At 42.7% G+C, this 17,793-nt stretch overlaps 1 protein-coding gene across 1 annotated transcript; it reads right to left on the reverse strand.

Moving 5' to 3' along the window:
• Positions 1 to 4,407: 4,407 nt before the first annotated feature.
• On the reverse strand, positions 4,408 to 17,199 carry LOC135902377 (beta-1,3-galactosyltransferase 5-like). The gene is made up of 3 exons (XM_065432389.1): positions 17,123 to 17,199; positions 8,213 to 8,538; positions 4,408 to 5,781 (listed from the first exon to the last, which is right to left on the reverse strand). The coding sequence occupies exons 1-3, from the start codon at positions 17,144 to 17,146 to the stop codon at positions 5,040 to 5,042; spliced, it is 1,092 nt and encodes a 363-aa protein (XP_065288461.1). The 5' UTR covers positions 17,147 to 17,199; the 3' UTR covers positions 4,408 to 5,039.
• Between the last annotated feature and the right edge of the window lie 594 nt (positions 17,200 to 17,793).

The raw sequence follows: 17,793 nt of genomic DNA on the forward strand, positions 1-17,793 counted from the left end.
CATGTGCTTCCTTTCTCTTGGCACCCATTCTCTAACCCTAATGGTCCACTAGTTATCGAACCTACACATTGCATGACTTGCCCAGCTCAATTTTTTTCTCGTAAGAAGCTTTAGCTCAGGCCCAACTACACGTAAAACGCAGAAACGCTCTCCTGAGGCTACCCCTGGACCGATATTAATAAATTTGGTTGCATTTGAGAAAGAAAGTTCAATTGTAGTGTTTGTTGCAAGCGTAATTTCGATTTAGGCCCTGAGTGTTTTAAAAAGAATTTTCATAAATTGGAAAGTTCGAAAGAAATAGAAGCTCGAAGCTTACAAATGAATAGTTCTGCATCAAGAACAGATATCGCTGTTCTGCAAACGGCATCCATTAGATCCTTCAAAGAGGACACATTCGATATGTCAATTCATATCTTACGTGAATTTCTTACGTTCTGTACAAGGTTTCTGCGAAAGCTGTATTTTGATATTTTTTCGGATTCATCTGTAACATATCAATTTTGTGTGCTTTAGATGTTATATTAGATGAAATTCACGGAAGTGTGATATCGTTTTTTATGGTTGAGTTACAGAGTTGTAAACTTGATAGTTTCGTTTCCTGAAAATTTGCAATTTTCGCCAATTTTTAATAAAAAAATGAGTATCGAAATCAAAATTCGAAACAAACACTCCCTATATTTTAAGTTTTTCTTTTAAATGCAATAAACCTCGTCAAACTTGCTGCAGTGGTTGCCGAGAAAAACGAATTTCCCTCTTGCATGTATTTAGATAGGAGTACCCGGGCTAACGCTTCCTCTTATTTTTTTTTATTTAAGGATACCTTACAGGCCCCTAGTGGCATGGTGTAAGGGGGGAGAGTACACTCAAAGATTATACGATAATTAGAATACATATGTGAATACATATACAAAAAATACAGTGTATGAAATGCGCTAGCATACACTATAATGTGGTGTTAAAATTGTACAAAGGACAAACCGAATGCTTTTGAACGCGAGAGGTCAGTGAATAAGGAACTTTCACAAAGTAAAATATAACGAATAGAATTTCAGAGCGAGCAGGACAATATTTGGCTATAACAAAACAATATTTAGGTGGTAGTATCACAATAATATCGGGAAACTCAAGAAAAAATAACACGTTAGGTTATGTAGAGTTTTAAAAATGCGTTGTTAGAAGATGCCGGAAATTTCCCTGGTCACTCTTATAAGCAATGGCGTTAGGAAGATTGTTCCAAAGGCGAATGGCTCTTGGAAGACCGGAGTAGTTAAATGAATTAGTCTTTTCGTAGATGCGCATGAAATTGAACTGATTGTACAGCCGGTGTGACCTGTAATGAGGAGTTTCAAGACGCAGAACTGAAGGTGCTGTATTATGGACATATTTATGAAATAATTATAGCAGGGCTATATCACGACGATCATGCAAGGGCTGTACTGAGAGGTCGAGTTTAATTTGTGTTATGCTTTTGTTATAGCCATAACAAGGTCGAGTTTTTCGATCAAGTATTTCTGATGTGGAGACTAGACAGATGCGGCTTATTCAAGCAGAGCTCGCACAAATGTTAGATAAGCTAGTTTACGAATGTCTTTAGTGGAATTATACAACTTGCGTCTTATGTGCCCTAATTATCTCGAAGCCTTGGCGCATATGTATTAAATGTGCGTTGAGCACGAAAGAGTAGAAGTTAGGTTAACACCAAGATATTTATGTTGAGTATCATGCAAACTAGTGATGTTATTTATGTGATAAGGAAACGTAGATTTAGCATACTTGCGCTTAAAGAGACAATTTTACATTTAGAAACGTTAAGCTTCATTAGCCAAGTGTTGCACCAAATAGAAATAAGTCAAGATCTTTTTGGAGGATTGTATGATCATCGGCACATTTGATCGAACGATAAAGAATGCAGCCGTCTGCAAAAATGCACACGTGTGGGGAAATGTTTTTGGGTAAGTCATTAATGTATGTTAGAAATATTAATGGCCCGAGAACGCTGCCATGTGCTACACCTGAAGTAACGTGCAAAAGAGAAGAGGAAAAATAATTAACTGTTGTGAATTGCTGACGATTAGAAAGGAAATTGCGAATCCATGTTAGTGTAAGATAATCTAATTTAAGAGCAGATAACTTTAAAATCAAACGGTAATGTGCTACGAGGTCAAACGTTTTTGAGAAGTCTAGAAAAGCACAATCAGTTTGTAGATCCTCTTCCATGTTAGTATGCGAATGAGTTGTTAATTCTTGTAATTGCGTTTCAGAAGAGAAGTTTCTCCGAAATCCGTGTTGGTTCGAAAAGAAGAAATTGTTGGCTTCCAGGTGACTGTAGACATTTGATGCAATTACATGTTCTAGCATTTTGCAGCATATAGATGTTAATGATATTGGGCAGTAGTTTTCCGGTGCGTGTTTGTTACCGGACTTAAATATGGGTAAGACCTTTGCTATCTTCCAATCTGAGGGCAGCACGGCAGTCTCTAAAAATTGCCTGAAGATGTGAGACAGAATTTTACTAGTTGCTATGACGGTGTTTCTCAGATTTCTGGATTTAATGTCGTCAACACCACAGGATATGGTTAGTTTGAGGTGATTTATCAGGCATGTGACAACTACAACAGTTATGTAAACTGGTGACATCCATTGGTAGTTTAGCTGCGATGCATCAGGCAGATCAGCCTGATCTCCTGTGGCGAATATAGAAGAAAGATATCCCAGTTTTCTCTCTGATCCACACCGTTCTCTTCCCTTCGCTTAATGTCACGCCTAACATTCGTCGTTCCATCGTTCTTTTCGCGGTCCTTAACTTGTTCTCTTAACTTTAGTTAACTAATTTTCTTCTCATGATGAGGGTCGTGAATAATTGACACACACACACACACACACACACACACACACACACACACACACACACACACACACACACACACGCACACGCACACGCACACGCACGCGCACGCGCACGCACACACACACACACACACACACACACACACACACACACACACGTGCGCACTTATAAAAGGTACGAAGGTTATTGACTACACAAATGCTTGTTCATAGATCCCCTCATAGATCACGAGGCTCGAACAGTGTCACGGGCATTCTCTTCCGCCATGTCAATGTTACTTTCTGTTGCAAGACTCTTCGAATAAGACTCAATGACTAAGCAATCTACAAGCTTTAATAAATATGATTCCACTACGCAACGCGTGCGCTCACAGGTTGTTTTATTAGGAAATAACAAAAAGACTTAGGTCATTCACTATAATAAAGTCAGACATCAAATCCTTAAAACCTTCCAGGGTATTTTCTCATGTACCACTATAGGTAACTTAACCAAAGCGCCAACGCGTCGCTGCTTTATAACCTTTTATTGCGTTAGCAATTTATATGGACATTCCAGGCGAATTTTTGCCATCGTCGCCACCGTGTTGTTCCGTATAAAGTTCAAGGGCGATAACATTGGCACCACGCGCCGTATGCTGTATGTGTGAGTGAAAGCTTGAGAGGGTGAGCCAACGATGGCGGCTCAATTTCGCGTACGCAAGGGGGCCGTGGAAGTACGCCGTCTTGCGTCACGCACAAGGCACCGGGGGAAGGGGAGGGAGGGCGCGTTCTACTTTGTGCGCCGCTGCGTATGGCGCGGACGCAAGCGGGCTCGCGGTAACTATCTTGAAAGCGATTTCCCATGGGGACAGAGTCTACGTGTCTAGGCGCACCGAGGGCCGATAGTTTCGTGTGCGCTGTGCTCTCGCCGCTTAGTTCGCATTGAAGCGAGGGGTAGCACGAAGGTTCATTCACTCGCTGCTGCTGCCGTGCATCCTCACTTCAGCGTTTTGATAGCGAGTTTCCACGGTCATCGAGTGAGATGTGTTCATGTTTGCTGGCACGTGCGTGACACCATGCTTGTTAGTTTAGTTCGTAAGCGAATGTTTATAAGTTCATACGGCTGATATAGCTGCTATCCTTAATTCATACGTCATCTAATAATTTGGTTTTGCAATCGATGCTTTACCTTTCGGGTGAAACTGCGATCTCCTTTAGGTGGCTTGGCCCCTACCAATGAAAGTTAGGGCGATACTACCATCGCCAAAGGTGGCTTCACGATGACTTCACGCGGGCTCTTCCCTTCATTTTGTCATGTATAACTAGCATCGGCGAAAGACACACAATGGCAAAAAAGAAAAAAATTAATCCCGCGATCTCCGACGTGCGCGGACTAAAACTCCGTGCGTAAAAATCTAAGAGTAAGATCATGGCGGTGTCGACTTTGTTGATCTTCTGCGCTCTGCACGCTACGAATTTGAATTCATAAATGTTATAGCTTAAAGATATCTCCAAGATTCCTCATCTGCAACGCACCTTTTGAATCATCAACACCGATTAAGGCCTTAAAGAGACTTCATCTTCAAAGAGGAAAGAACACATTTTATTAGGGATACAAGGAGCAAATAGTTCGTTGTTGTAACGTGAGCTAGGTGGCACAAAAGCAGAGGAAGTTCTACCTTGCCAAAGACAAAGCAGGCACACTTCGCTGTAGAACAATTTTATAAGGTATGTTCGGGCCAACAAGTGCTGTCAATTTGGAGCTGATAATTCACGCCACTTGGTAATGGAGCTAATTACCTCAGATTTTGTTATTGATTGTTGTTGTGCGTCTGCAATATGTCTGTACCGGTCATGCTCGTGTTTTGAATTTCGTTATAAAGCAGATAACCTGCATTAAAATATCCCATTTATAGCAAGCTGCCTACATCGCCTTACAAGGCGCCAATGCTTCGTAATCCGCATCAGACAAGAGGTAAATAACCGTTTATAATTTGTTCTGTTTATCTTGTGGCACCCGGAAGGTCATACACGCCGTCATAGACGACATATTTTGTTAGTTTATATCCGCAGCACTAGTTAAATGTAAGGCTGCTGCAAATAAATCGCAATTAGCTTAATGTTTCTGGCAGATACTAGGCTAAAATGAGTGACATTTCGTCGTTCTCACAATCTACATCACGGAAGCTGGCACCCGGCAGGAGTGCCAGATTCTATGGGTCACGTAATTCCGGTTCAGTGCGTCTGTCGGCGCACGATGCTGTGCCATTGTGCAACACCTTCCAGGCCTCGTGCATGTCGCCCGCGCTCAAGTGATGGCTCGCTATGGCGTCCCTTACGCCGCACGGAAAAGGGCTCGAACCCGCACCGCGAGTGGTGGAGAACGCCTGCATGTTAACGAGCCTCAGCGGTGCGACGCGGTCCTGAGTGGCATTCCAGAAGAGATGCTCGACGCTGGTGAAGCCACCGCGTGTCGTTCGGTTCAGGAGATCGAGCACCGTGTCACCGCTCATCGCGTAGCCACATGGTACGCAGATATTGTCCCTGATGAACGACAGTTTGTGGCCGTTCCACACCGATGGCTTGCGGTAGATATGAGCGTAGACGACAGAGCTGCGAAGCTGTGCGGCCCCGAGGGTCTCGCGTAGCATTTGCATGTTGACGAAGGAGTCGTCTGAAACCTTGACGACGTAGCTCGCTTGCGGGCACGCTATGGACACCCACTTGAGCATGATAGCGTTGAGCGGCAGGGACGCACTGAAGGTGCCGGGAAAGGAGCCCTGGATAATGTCCTGGTGCAGGGCCGCTTCTGTGGCAATTCTGACCTGAGTCTGATGCTGTAGTGGCGAAGTACCGGGCCTGCCCATGGCAAAAAGCACCAGGGCGTCGATCCTGACATCGCCACTGTTCAAAGGCATGCTGACGTCCCTGGCCCACGTCGCTCTAATGGCGGACCTGGACAACGGACAAAACAATTTCGAGGCCGAGACACATGCGTTTCAGTATACGAGTATACTTAACTAGCGGGCTATCAGAGTCAGCGAATGAAAGTATCGTAATTTTAGTGCGTCACCGAAACGAAGCTCATAGCGCTGCATGCTGAACTTCAGCTCATAGCAGAACGGAAAAATGATGAGACCGACACAGATAGGTTAAAAAGAAGGCTTGCACTAATTGATATAAATCCCCTAAAAATCCCAATCCGTCCTGGAAAACCTCCTGTGTTGTCCCATGCAAGCATGAAATATTCTGCAGGTCTCAACATTGTGATAAAACGCGATTCTCAACTCATCTTCTTAACGCATGCCCTGAGTGACAATTGAGATTTATGTCACACAAGAAGAGCAATGCAACTTCGCAATCCTTTTCACGCACTTATGCAAACGTGTTGTCTTCTGGACATTCCAATTTCATTTTAAGAGGAAGCTTTAGCTCGGGCCCAACTCCGACGCGGCCAATTCAAATACATGTAAAACGCAAAAACGTTTTCCTGAGATAACCCCTGGACCGATTTTGATGAAAGCTGTTGCATTTGAGAGAGTAAGATAAATTCTAGTGACTGTTGGAAGCAGAATTTTGATTTAGGGCTTGAATTTTGTGAGAAAGATTTTCAGAAATTCAGAAGTTTGAAAAAAATAGAAGCATGAAGTTTACAAACTAATAGCTCTGCATCAAGAACAGATATCGCGGTTCTGTAAACGGCATCCATTAGATCATTCAAAGCGGACAAATATTATATGTACATTTACATCTTACGTGAATTTGTTACATTGTTTACGAGGGTTCTGCAAAAGTTGTAAATACATATTAATACATTTTTTGAGGTTCATGTGTAACATATCAATTTTGTCCGCTTTAGATGTGCTATCAGATACAATTCACGGAATTGCGATATCATTTTTACTTATTGAGTTACAGAGTTGTAAACTTGATAGTTTCGTTTTCTGAAAATTTGCAATTTTCGTCAATTTTTTATAAAAAATTGACGACCTAACTCAAAAATTCGAAACCAACAGTCACTAGATTTTAAGGTTTTCTTTCAAATGCAGCAAACCCAGTCCAATTTGGTGCAGTGGTTGCCGAGTGGTCTCCTTTTACATGTATTTAGATAGGAGCACTCGAGCTAAAGCTTCCTCTTAAATCAGCTGGAAGATGTCACAGAGCGCAAGAAAATCAATATGTGTGCACAATACCTGAAGTCGTTATTGTAGGGAAGGATCAGAAGAATACGAAGAGCTAAGACAGATGCATTATACCAACACACAAATATGGTTTTTACCATAACGCTATAGCATATTGGATTGCGCAGTTCATTAAATTGAGAATAGCAACATACGCATTTAACTGAGAAGCTGCGAGTATGCCTATAGGACTGAAATGCGCGAATTGAGGAAGTGTTCGAGTTCGCCTAAAACACTTACATCGTCATTTCTTCCAAGGCCTAGACAGTGACGTGGCTATATGAGAGATAGTTCGTATCCTGGAATCATGTTCATTAGACCGTTCAAGCCTGTCCATAAACGAATTCCCGTTTATGCTATTGCTGGTTACCATGCCGTATACGTTAGTAGCCGCGTAGGTGCGGCCATCTTGTGGTGCAGAGTTGAACCAGAGAGGACACAGCGCTTATCATTGCACTGAACATAATGACATGTTTATGGGCTAGTTGGTTTGGAGTCATATTGAAATTCTTGTAGCGAGAAAAGACGAGAAAGTGACAAACCTTGCCTCTTGTCACGTCTCTTCGCCCTGCAAGAAGCACAAACCAACCAACCAACCATACTCTTCTCAGCTGCTGGTGTAAGCCATCGGCAGTGATGCATTCGTTAACGTATATATATATATATATATATATATATATATACATATATATATATATATATATATATATATATATATATATATATATATATCTTTTTTTAACGACGGAAAGCTGAGCTAGTTCGTAAGGATTCATTATGCAAAAACGAAGTGAGGCGTGCAGACAGGACACTAGAGTAGAGAAGTGGACAACACGAACGCCGACTATCAACTGAAGGGAGCACTGAGGCGAAAAAAGAAAGAGGACACAAAACTCATCTGCGCATGCTCAGGAATGGTTCATGCTCATGCTCATGTTTGCAGTCAAGCACGCCTCCTGTGAGCATGGTGGCGCGAGATTTAAATACCTCCCTATCTCCTCCAATATGAAACCAATCTTTTTTGTTGTTGTCATTTGCATTCGGCAACACGCTCCGTAGACGATATTTCACAAGTTCTAGCGTATAATCGAAATTTCCAGTGGTAAGCAGCCCATTAATATGACAAGCCAGAGCTTCAAGCACGGTTCGTGAGGCACAGGATAGCACTCCTGCCCCGAGCTGCGGGGTCCGGTGAGTAGTCGCACCTGTGCTCGAAGTGATGCGGCGCCGAGTGCACGACGACCACGTAACCCTCCCGGGGGGCGCTGCCGTTGCCTCTGGCAAACGCCTTGGCACAGGCGCCCTCGGGTGGCTGAATGAGCAATTTGCCGGGCGCCATCGCCATCCGGTAGGCGCCACTTCGCGGCAACCGAAACGGCGCGTTGAACGCGGCGCTCTCGACCACGAAGCCTGGGTACACTTCGCCGCTCACGCGTCGGTCTCGGAAGTAAATGACCACCGTCATGACGACGGCCGCCAGCGAACAGGTGCAGCTGAAAGTCCACACCCAGTTGCACTTTGTCTTCTTGCCCTGGTAGGGAGCGATTCAGCGATGGACAAATTAACGAGGCATCCTAATAAAGCATATTACCGACAATTATTTAGGCATAGTCAGGACGCGGCTACTTGACGAAGCGCGTTGGCTGCGCTATTGCGCTAGCTGATTTGCAAGATACATGGTAGCAGGATAAAGTAACTAGCAAACGTGAATTATACATCAGCCATGACTACAGCATTAAGCATTAAGTATATTGTTGTTAAACACACGCCGAGCCGCAACGCAGCAGTCAATTGGTTTTAACATTGAGGTGACGTCATAAGCTATCATTTAGACACGCACACAATTGTTCCGGCTTTGAGGAAATATAAATCAACCGTCGTAAGCGGACCAGCAAACCCCGATTATTATTATTATTATTATTATTATTATTATTATTATTATTATTATTATTATTATTATTATTATTATTATTATTAATTTAGACAGTAGGGGTACATGATTGGGCACATTGTAGGCGTATTAGGCCTACTCAAGCTCTATGTGCTGAATTGTGAGTAGAAACAACGCAAACGCAAGAGTTAACCGAAAGCATTATATGTCTGGTAAAAATTCCTGTCTCAAAATTTTTACCAGCAAATGGAAAATTCAGTATTAGTGCCAAAGCCATTTTGCAACACGTGCATAAGCTTATTAGATTCAAGTGTACATAGTTTATTTTAATGGAACACACATGTTCGAAACAGTCGCAGTGTCGCCCGAAAGGCGAAGCATCGATTGCGATAGCAAATTAGTAGGTGGTCATAATAATTAAGTATAGTAATTTTATCGCCATATAGACTTGTAAACACTCCTGCATTACCTAAATTAGCAAGCATGGTGTCACCGCGCACAGGCAAATATGCACACATCACACTGGATGACCGCACACACTCGCTGTGAAAATGCTGATGTGAAATCTGGCGTTCCGCAAGGCTCAGTTTTAGGTCCTTTGCCCTTTTTAATATATATCAATGATCTTCCGCGTAACATCACGTCATCCATAAAACTGTTTGCATACGACTGTGTCATGTACCGTAGAATAACTAACGAAAACGACAACTACCTTATTCAAGCTGACCTTAATTGCGTCTCTGACTGGTGTAATACTTGGGTAATGACCCTCAACGTAAATAAATGTAAAAATACGGCAAGCTCGTGTTCTAATACTTCTGAACCTCTTTACCTACACCTTGAACGGAACTAAATTAGAGCAGGTTAGTACTTAAAAATATCTTGGTGCTTACATATCGAACGATTTATCATGGCACTCTCACATTAACTACATTACTAACAATGCTTGTGGTACGCTTGGTTACCTTCGCCGAAAATTTCGCCAAGCGCCGGCACACCTTGAACTACAGCTATATCAAACATTATACCGTCCAAAGCTCGAGTACGCTTCAGCCGTCTGGGATCCAGCTCAATCAACGTAATTGACACCTTAGAATCGGTCCAGAACCGTTCAGCTCGATTTATACTCAATAATTTTGCTCGTACTGGCAGTGTCACCTTGATGAAATCCACTCTTAACCTTCCAGACCTGGGGATGAGAAGAATGATTTCACGCCTCTTGCTTTTTATTAAATTTTCTTTCATAATCAAGTACTTCGACAGGAACTCATCTCAGAAGCTCCTTACTTTTCATCACATGTTGACCACCCAAATAAGGTAGCCGTCCCTTTGTGCCACACTGATCTCTTTTTACATTATTTTCTTCCGCAGACAAGTAGAGAGTGGAATCACCTTCCCCCCTCCATCGCTGCCACTGAGGACCAAGCGTTGTTCAAGTCTGCAGTTACTGAACACTTACTGATGTAGCTGCAAACTGTTGTTTTTTCCTGTAAATTCCTTTCATTATTTTGTTTTGTATTTGCATTGTACCCACCCCCTCTGTAACGCCCTCCGGGTCTTCAGGGTATACTAATAAATAAAAAAAAAGAAGCTTGGTATATAGCAGAAGCGAACGAAGGGACCTTCGCGCTGTCTGTCGCTTTAACGCCAACTTCGCAGCGAGAACACAGAACTACGCACAGCTACGAGCCGCCAGTCCACCCAGGCTGCCCCAATAAGACTTGTTGGGCGATTTGGTTCATACTGTGAGGAAATAGCGCTGGTCCGTAGCTCTTACTACGTCCTCGTGTTGAATTTCGCGCATTGCATTTATTTCCTCTGGCCGCAAAGCAGATCGCTTTCAAGATAAGGTCCGTGCGACTGCACCCTGCCGCGCCATAGACGATTGCAGCCGAAGCACAACGGCCCCCCGGTTCCTTGCTCGCCGGAAGACGGCGCGCTTGCTGCCCGCTTTCCTCCCTTGCACGCGCGATATCGAGCCGCGATCATCGGCTCACCCTCGCACGCTTTCACACGCACACAGAGCATACAGTGGGCGGCGACGGGGTTGTGGGCCTTGGACCAGTGACGGCGACGCCGATGGCAAAAATGCGCCTGGAGTGTCCGTATAATTGGTCGCAATAATATCAGAAACGCAGCAGACGCATGTCCCTTTTTTTTATTTTTTATTCGGTTTGATAGCAGCAAGCCACAATATTTATTTATTTATTTACAATTTCCTCACAGGCATCGTATGAGATATTCGGTAAAGGGGGCGCCACAGTAAAGACTAGATGGGTACAGACCAAAACATAACATACATATATGCCAAATAGAAGCTATAATAATGTATACAAAACTTGACACAAACATTAGAGCACTGCGCAAGGAAAGGGAATGCAAACGCTATTGCAGATACTAGACAAAAAAGGCAAAACAATAGAGTCAGTAGAGCAAAAACATTAACAATACACAAAAGGTCGCCACGCCAACGTCCCGATAAAGCATACAAGAATAATAATAAGAAGAATGAACTCAGAAATACAAGTTTTATACGCATCGAAGGTATAAAACTGTAAATATAAAAGGTATATGAAATTATGAGCCGGCGTAATTTATCGGCTTTTGCTTCGGAGGCTATGAAATGAGGAAGAGCGTTCCATAACGGAATAGCACAAGGAAGCGTCGGCCAGTTGAATGCGGAAGCGGTCTCGCAGATGCCCGTGAAGCTGAGGCGATTATGTAATCTGCGTGATGTTCAAGGTGTGACTTCAAGCCGTAACGAAGGTTCTCTAGCCGCATGAACATACTTGGAAAGTCAACATTGTGAAATCAAGACAAGTACTTAAGGGTGGAAGTGAAATATCGTTTCATTTGTGAGATACCTGAATTGTAGCCATAGTTAGGTGAGATAAACCTAGCGGCCTTATTTTGAACTTACTCTAATAAACTGCTTGGGTTGTTATGATGAGTTGACCCAATTCATGGGTTAACTATAAGCTGCGGGAGGACAAACAAAGCTACAGTTGGCAGATGCGGAAGTGTGAATTGACGATTATTGATGATCATGATGATGATTTATTGGCATTCCCATTGAAACGGCGCAGTGAAAAATCACCTAGCCTGCTTCTTTTAGTCAGGTATGCCATACATGATTTTCATACTAACATAATTGTATACATCCACACCTCGTCGCCAGGACCAAGAGGGCAGTCGAAGCCAGAGGGTTCCTGGACTAAGGAGCCTTCCCGCCTTAGGGTGATACCAGGCCTCAATCGGGTCACTGTTTCTTATAAAAAACGTTTCTTTCTTTCTCGCTCTCTCTCTCTCTCCTTAATCCTTCTTTTTTTTCGTCCTCAAAACTTCTCAATCTACCTTGTACAGCTGCCTATGCCTGTAACGGATCCGGCCGTATCAATCTCTTCCCTGAAATGTTTCTACCAATACCGTAAACGTCTCTTGCTTATCTCGACTGCTGACCGGCTGATACTTTCGTCCACTTTAAATCCAAGCACCTCTGGTTGGAGTGCGCTACCTGGGAGCATTGCTGGGAGAATCCCTCAGCATTCCATTAGGATGTGCCGAGTGGTCTCCGGATTTTTTCTGCAGCATACACATGCCTAATGTGGTTGTGAATCTTTTCTCCAGTGTGTTCTTGTCCTTAGGCAACGAGGTCGAGCCTGAACTAGCATAGAACTTCTCCTACGTGATATCGTTCCAGATTTTCGCTTCTAATTGCTTCCTTCCCAATCTTGCAATTCTCCGTAATATTTTTGCTTTTCATTTATTGCATCCAATTTGCTGTCTCTGTTTTTCTCTGATGTCTCCTGGTTGCCTATTAAGAGGAAGTTTTAGCTCCGGCCAAACTCCGACTCGGCCTATTCAAATACATGTAAAACGCAAAAACGCTTTTCTGAAAAAACCGCTGGACTGATTTTAACAAACTTTTTGGCATTTGAGAGGGAAAGTTAAATTCTAGTGACTGTTGGAAGCGGAATTCAAAAGTTAGAAAAAATATTAGAAGCACGAACTTTATAAGTTAATAACTCTGCACCAAGAAGAGATATCGCGGTTTTGTAAACAGCATCCGTGAGATCATTCAAAGCGGTGAAATTCTATATGCCATTTTATATCTTACATGAATTGGTCACGTTGAGGACAAAGGTTCTGCAGAAGTTGTAGTTCCATCTCACTAAATTTTTTTTCGGATTCATGCATAACATATCAATTTTGTCCTCTTTAGATGTACTATTAGATGCAGTTCACAGAATTGGGATATCATTTTGATAGTTTCGTTTACTGAAAATTTTCGATTTTTGCCTATCTTTAATAAAAAAAATACGACCCAAATCAAAAATGCGGAACCAAATGTCACTATATTTTAAGTTTTTTTTTTTTAACTGCAACAAACTCGTCAAATTTGGTGCAGTGGTTGCTGATAAAAAGGAATTCTCCTTTTACATGCATTTAGAGAGGAGCACCCGAGGTAAAGCTTCCTCTTAAGGCGAAAGCCCTTCTAGGCTCATGGTGAAGTTTGTGTCAGCAAACCTGAACGCCGGAGTGTTCGCCGAAGCGTCATCACGCCATATGAAGACAGATTAAACAATGAAAAATGATTGACAGTGACAGTTAGTGAACGAAAACGTTATAATAGAGATTGGTAGATGTTAATAATGACTAGTAATGACTAATAATGACTCCGAACTGACCAGTATGTCTGACAATGGTTTTTAATGACCACAATTGCTTATAAATGACTAAGAATGCTTAGTAGTGAGTAGTAATGACTAATAATGACTGAAATCACTTGTAATGACTACTAATGACTATGAAGATGACCAATATGTCTAACGATGGCGTGTAATGATCGCATTTGATTACGTATGACTAAAAATGCTTAATAGTGAACAGTAATGACTAAAAGAAAGAAGAGAAAGAGAAGAGGCAAAGAGAATTAGGTGAATGATAAGAGAAAAAAGAGTAGGCTTTCGCCGTTCAGCTCTTATGAGAGAGCTTAAGCGACCCTGTAATTTTTCTAAACTTTAAATCACCCTGTACTTTGTTGCTAACATTTTTAACCTTTTCCTGGCTTCTGTGTCCATGCTTTTCAAGTACATATACTTGTGCGCTTTAGCCGCCCAATTATTTCCAGCCATGTTACTGAGTCCTTATTCAAAACTAATTTTGCTCTGCGCTCCTCTGACTTGAAAAGAGACCTAGCCCATGTCGTCCTGCACTGCCTCATATGCGGTATGATGATGATGGTGAGGATGATGATGATGATTTATTGACATACCCTTTCAAAGAGGGCGGGCAGAAATAGTCATCTAGCCTGCTTGAGTTGGTCAGGTATGCTATACATGCTTTTCGTTCTAGCATTTGTGTATACATCTCTGTAATCATTTTTTAGCTTCCTCAAAAGTTTTCTGTCTACCTTGCACGCCTACCTATGCCTGTAACCGAAACATAGTGAGTGTTTGCAAAATAATGAGCGTCCCCTGAGGCTTTCTAACCATGTACTCTCGTTCGTAGACTGTACACCCTCTAAGTGTGCCTTCGCACCCCTCTCCTTCCAGGAAGGAAGCGCGAGCTCAAAGGCTTTTCGAATATAGCGCAAAAATTCCAGGTCTATTGCACAATACTTTGCATTTAGAACTTCAAATCATTAACGAAGTGTTAAACCAATGGAAAATAAGCTGAAGGTCGTTCTCACGTAGGACATGGTCACCGGGACTGGTTATAGGGCGTTAAATATTTTCATCTGTGAAAATTCGCAGTCGGAATGATCATTAAAATGAAAAGAGTATCGGCCCCTGTATATGCCGGAGGCGACATAAGAAATGTGCGAAGGGGGATTGTTAGCCATTGTAAACTGCGGGCGATCAGAAAGAAAGTTCCGGAGCCAAGTTAGCGTCAGTGTATCTAATCTTAGTCTGGTTAACTTTGAAATCAGATGGCAGCGGCCTACGTGATCAAAAGCTTTGCAGTCGTTAAAGGCGCTATCGCTCTGTACGTTACAGTCCACGTAAAAATTGAAGTCAGTTGAGAATTATAAAAGCTGTGCCTGGGGTCTGCTGGTTTACTAATGAGCGCAATTGGTCTCGAAAGAGCACCCAGGTTTTTTTTCTCACAGTTTAATTATTTAAGGAAAGAAGAATTGCATTTTTAAAAATATTTCTAGGCCAACAATAATCGTAGCATAGTCACCCTTGTTATAATCTCGAATTGTTATTTTTACCCGATAACGGAATATTAGGGGTTAATAGGGGTAGACTATGGTCGCTAAAACCATACAAGCATATTATTTGTGTCGCTGTTTCTAGGCTGGTTGTAAGTACTAAATCCAAGATGTTTGAACGGCGAGTGGGTTGGTTGACAATCTGGGAGAAGTTGAAGTCAAGGGCTTATAAAGTTTGGTGGTATTAGGCAGGTGGAGATCAGTTTTGCTCAGTTGATATGCGGAACATTTTTATCCACCAAGATAAATCATACCCGCTGGGCAGGCCTTAATTGCATTAGCACATTGTCGCGAGGATTTGTGGCAAAGGTATGGCGTGCATCAGGAGCACGGTAGCAGGCACCAGCACGCTAAAGAACTCCAGGTGGTCAAAATTATTCCAGAGCCTCCACCATAGCATGTCTCGTAATCATAGCGTGGTTTTGACACATCAAACCCCAGAATTTGAATAAGACACCATTCAGTATACTTTCTTTGAACGGGTTAGGTAGGTGGTCCAAATAATCTCGAGATTGGAGTATAACTCAACGTAATAAGATGTAGCAATTTTTTTAGTCGCAAGGATGACGCCGCCACCTCGCCTGTCGGAGCGGTCTTGCCGGTATACCGGGTGTCCCAATATCATGCACCAAGATTTAAAATATGCAAATGCCGCGTACTGGAATGGTATTGCTGTTTGCCGTCGCTTGGACATACTCAGATTAGTTTTTGCATACCGCCTAATTACAAAATTAGTCTAAATCAATCAACTTCTTAAACAACATAATTCGATTAAAAGTGTCAGTGAGCAAATTGTAAAGCAACATGAAAAACTCCCTATACAGCTTTCTGTTGCTCAATACGTGCTACAAGAAAGAGCTTTTCCGAGCGTGAGAGAAGCCGCGAATACACGCAAAATTGCCGCGCGACTGGCCCCTCAAGGCACTTCGTGTGTATTCGCGGGCTTCTTTCACGCTCGGAAAAACACTTTTGTGTAGCACGTATTCAAAAACAAGAAGCTATATCTGGACTTTACATGTTGTTCTACAATTTCTTCATTCACATTTTTGATCTAATTATATTACTCGAGAAGTTGATTAAATATTTAACATAAGTTATATAATTAGCCGGAATGCAAAAAATAATCTGAGTATCTCCAAGCGACAGCAAACAACATTACCTTGGTTCTGTCCAGCTACGTACGTGGCATTTGCATATATTTAAATCTTGGTGCGTGATAGCTGGGACACACTGTATATTGTAAGTGCTCGCGAGGGAAAAAATTCACTAACAGAAAAATCTGCATGCAGCCCTGTTTTGGTGGAAATGGCTATGTGGGCGTAGGCGTCATTGAGGAAGATAGAAAATTGATCATGCTTTGATATTAGGCTTCAGATATTAGTGAATGATAATGCTATTGGTGATGGAATGTGGAGAGATCATCATTCCTAAAGGTCGTGTGGTCATGTGCGCCTCTCTAGCTATCTATTCCGCTGTCACACCAGCTTGCAAGCGGCAATGTCAAATAAGAAAAAGGGTCGCAATGCATTGTAGTATACAGCCGAGTGAAATTTTGAGACCAACCTAATGCGGGGCTTATAGCACGACCTTTCGATACCAGAGTAAAACAAGTGCAACAAGAAATACGTTTTTCTACTGCCAACGCGCTTTGTGTGCCGCGGCTAGATTCGGAGAAAATACAAAACACGTTTATAAATGCGTGCTCGCTGCGAAAAGGACACCGTTTTGACAGACGCTATGGCATGTTTTTTTTCTGGGCTTTACGGTGTTGCATGTCTTTTGATGCCAGCAGTAGCGCGGCCGCTGTGTTGCGGTGACGTCCTTGCGGTGCAACGATAAATGCTAACTGAAAACGAACGACTGGACGTCATACACAGCGACAGCTCCAGCAAATGACTACAAGCTAAGGACGTCGCAATAGTAACTTGTGGTTTACCGGTAGAATGAAAACATCTCCAAATGCAGATTACATCACAAAGGTCACTGCGGTAAGGAAACAATACTCACAGAGGCACAGCAGCATAGTGGCATTTTGTGGCGTCATTCATGCATCGAGACCGACCTGTGCAGCTGTATCATGATAATGATGATAGCATGCGCGCACAAAACGCGAAACCACTTCGCTAAGCCGAAACAATGTTTATCATAAGATAAATATATGGAATAAACAAACAAAGAAACTGCGATTTTTAAACAAGCAGGAGGAAATCAACCGGCGAACTCCTGCAGATGTCTCCATTGGTTGGATGGATGGTTGGTTGGTTTTTGCCTGGTGTTATAGCTCAACCCACTACGGGCCATGATTCCGTCAGTAGACGTTCCCATTGGCAACTAGGCACAATAAAATGTCACCTTGTTTTCTTAGAAACGTTCTGTCTTCAAATAACCCAGCAATATTGAGGGAGTACACTGACTTCTAGAGCGATTGCTTCATAACAGGCATGGAAGTCGTTGTCGTATGAGGAGATAAAGAAGCTGCCACTCGTTTCCTCGCTGAATGACACACGGTGTCACAAAGTTCTGCGATCGTGTCCGCGCACACAACCATAGGCGTCGTTACCATAACTCATGGCTCAAGGAAATGAGCGTCATAAGTCAAGGAAGCCCGTCCTATCGAAGGCCACCACAAATCAAGGACTCGCTATACGCCACCGTTTCGAAGCAATCGCACTTTGCTT

This window comes from Dermacentor albipictus, chromosome 5 (assembly GCF_038994185.2).
Source record: "Dermacentor albipictus isolate Rhodes 1998 colony chromosome 5, USDA_Dalb.pri_finalv2, whole genome shotgun sequence".
Lineage (NCBI taxonomy): Eukaryota > Metazoa > Arthropoda > Arachnida > Ixodida > Ixodidae > Dermacentor > Dermacentor albipictus.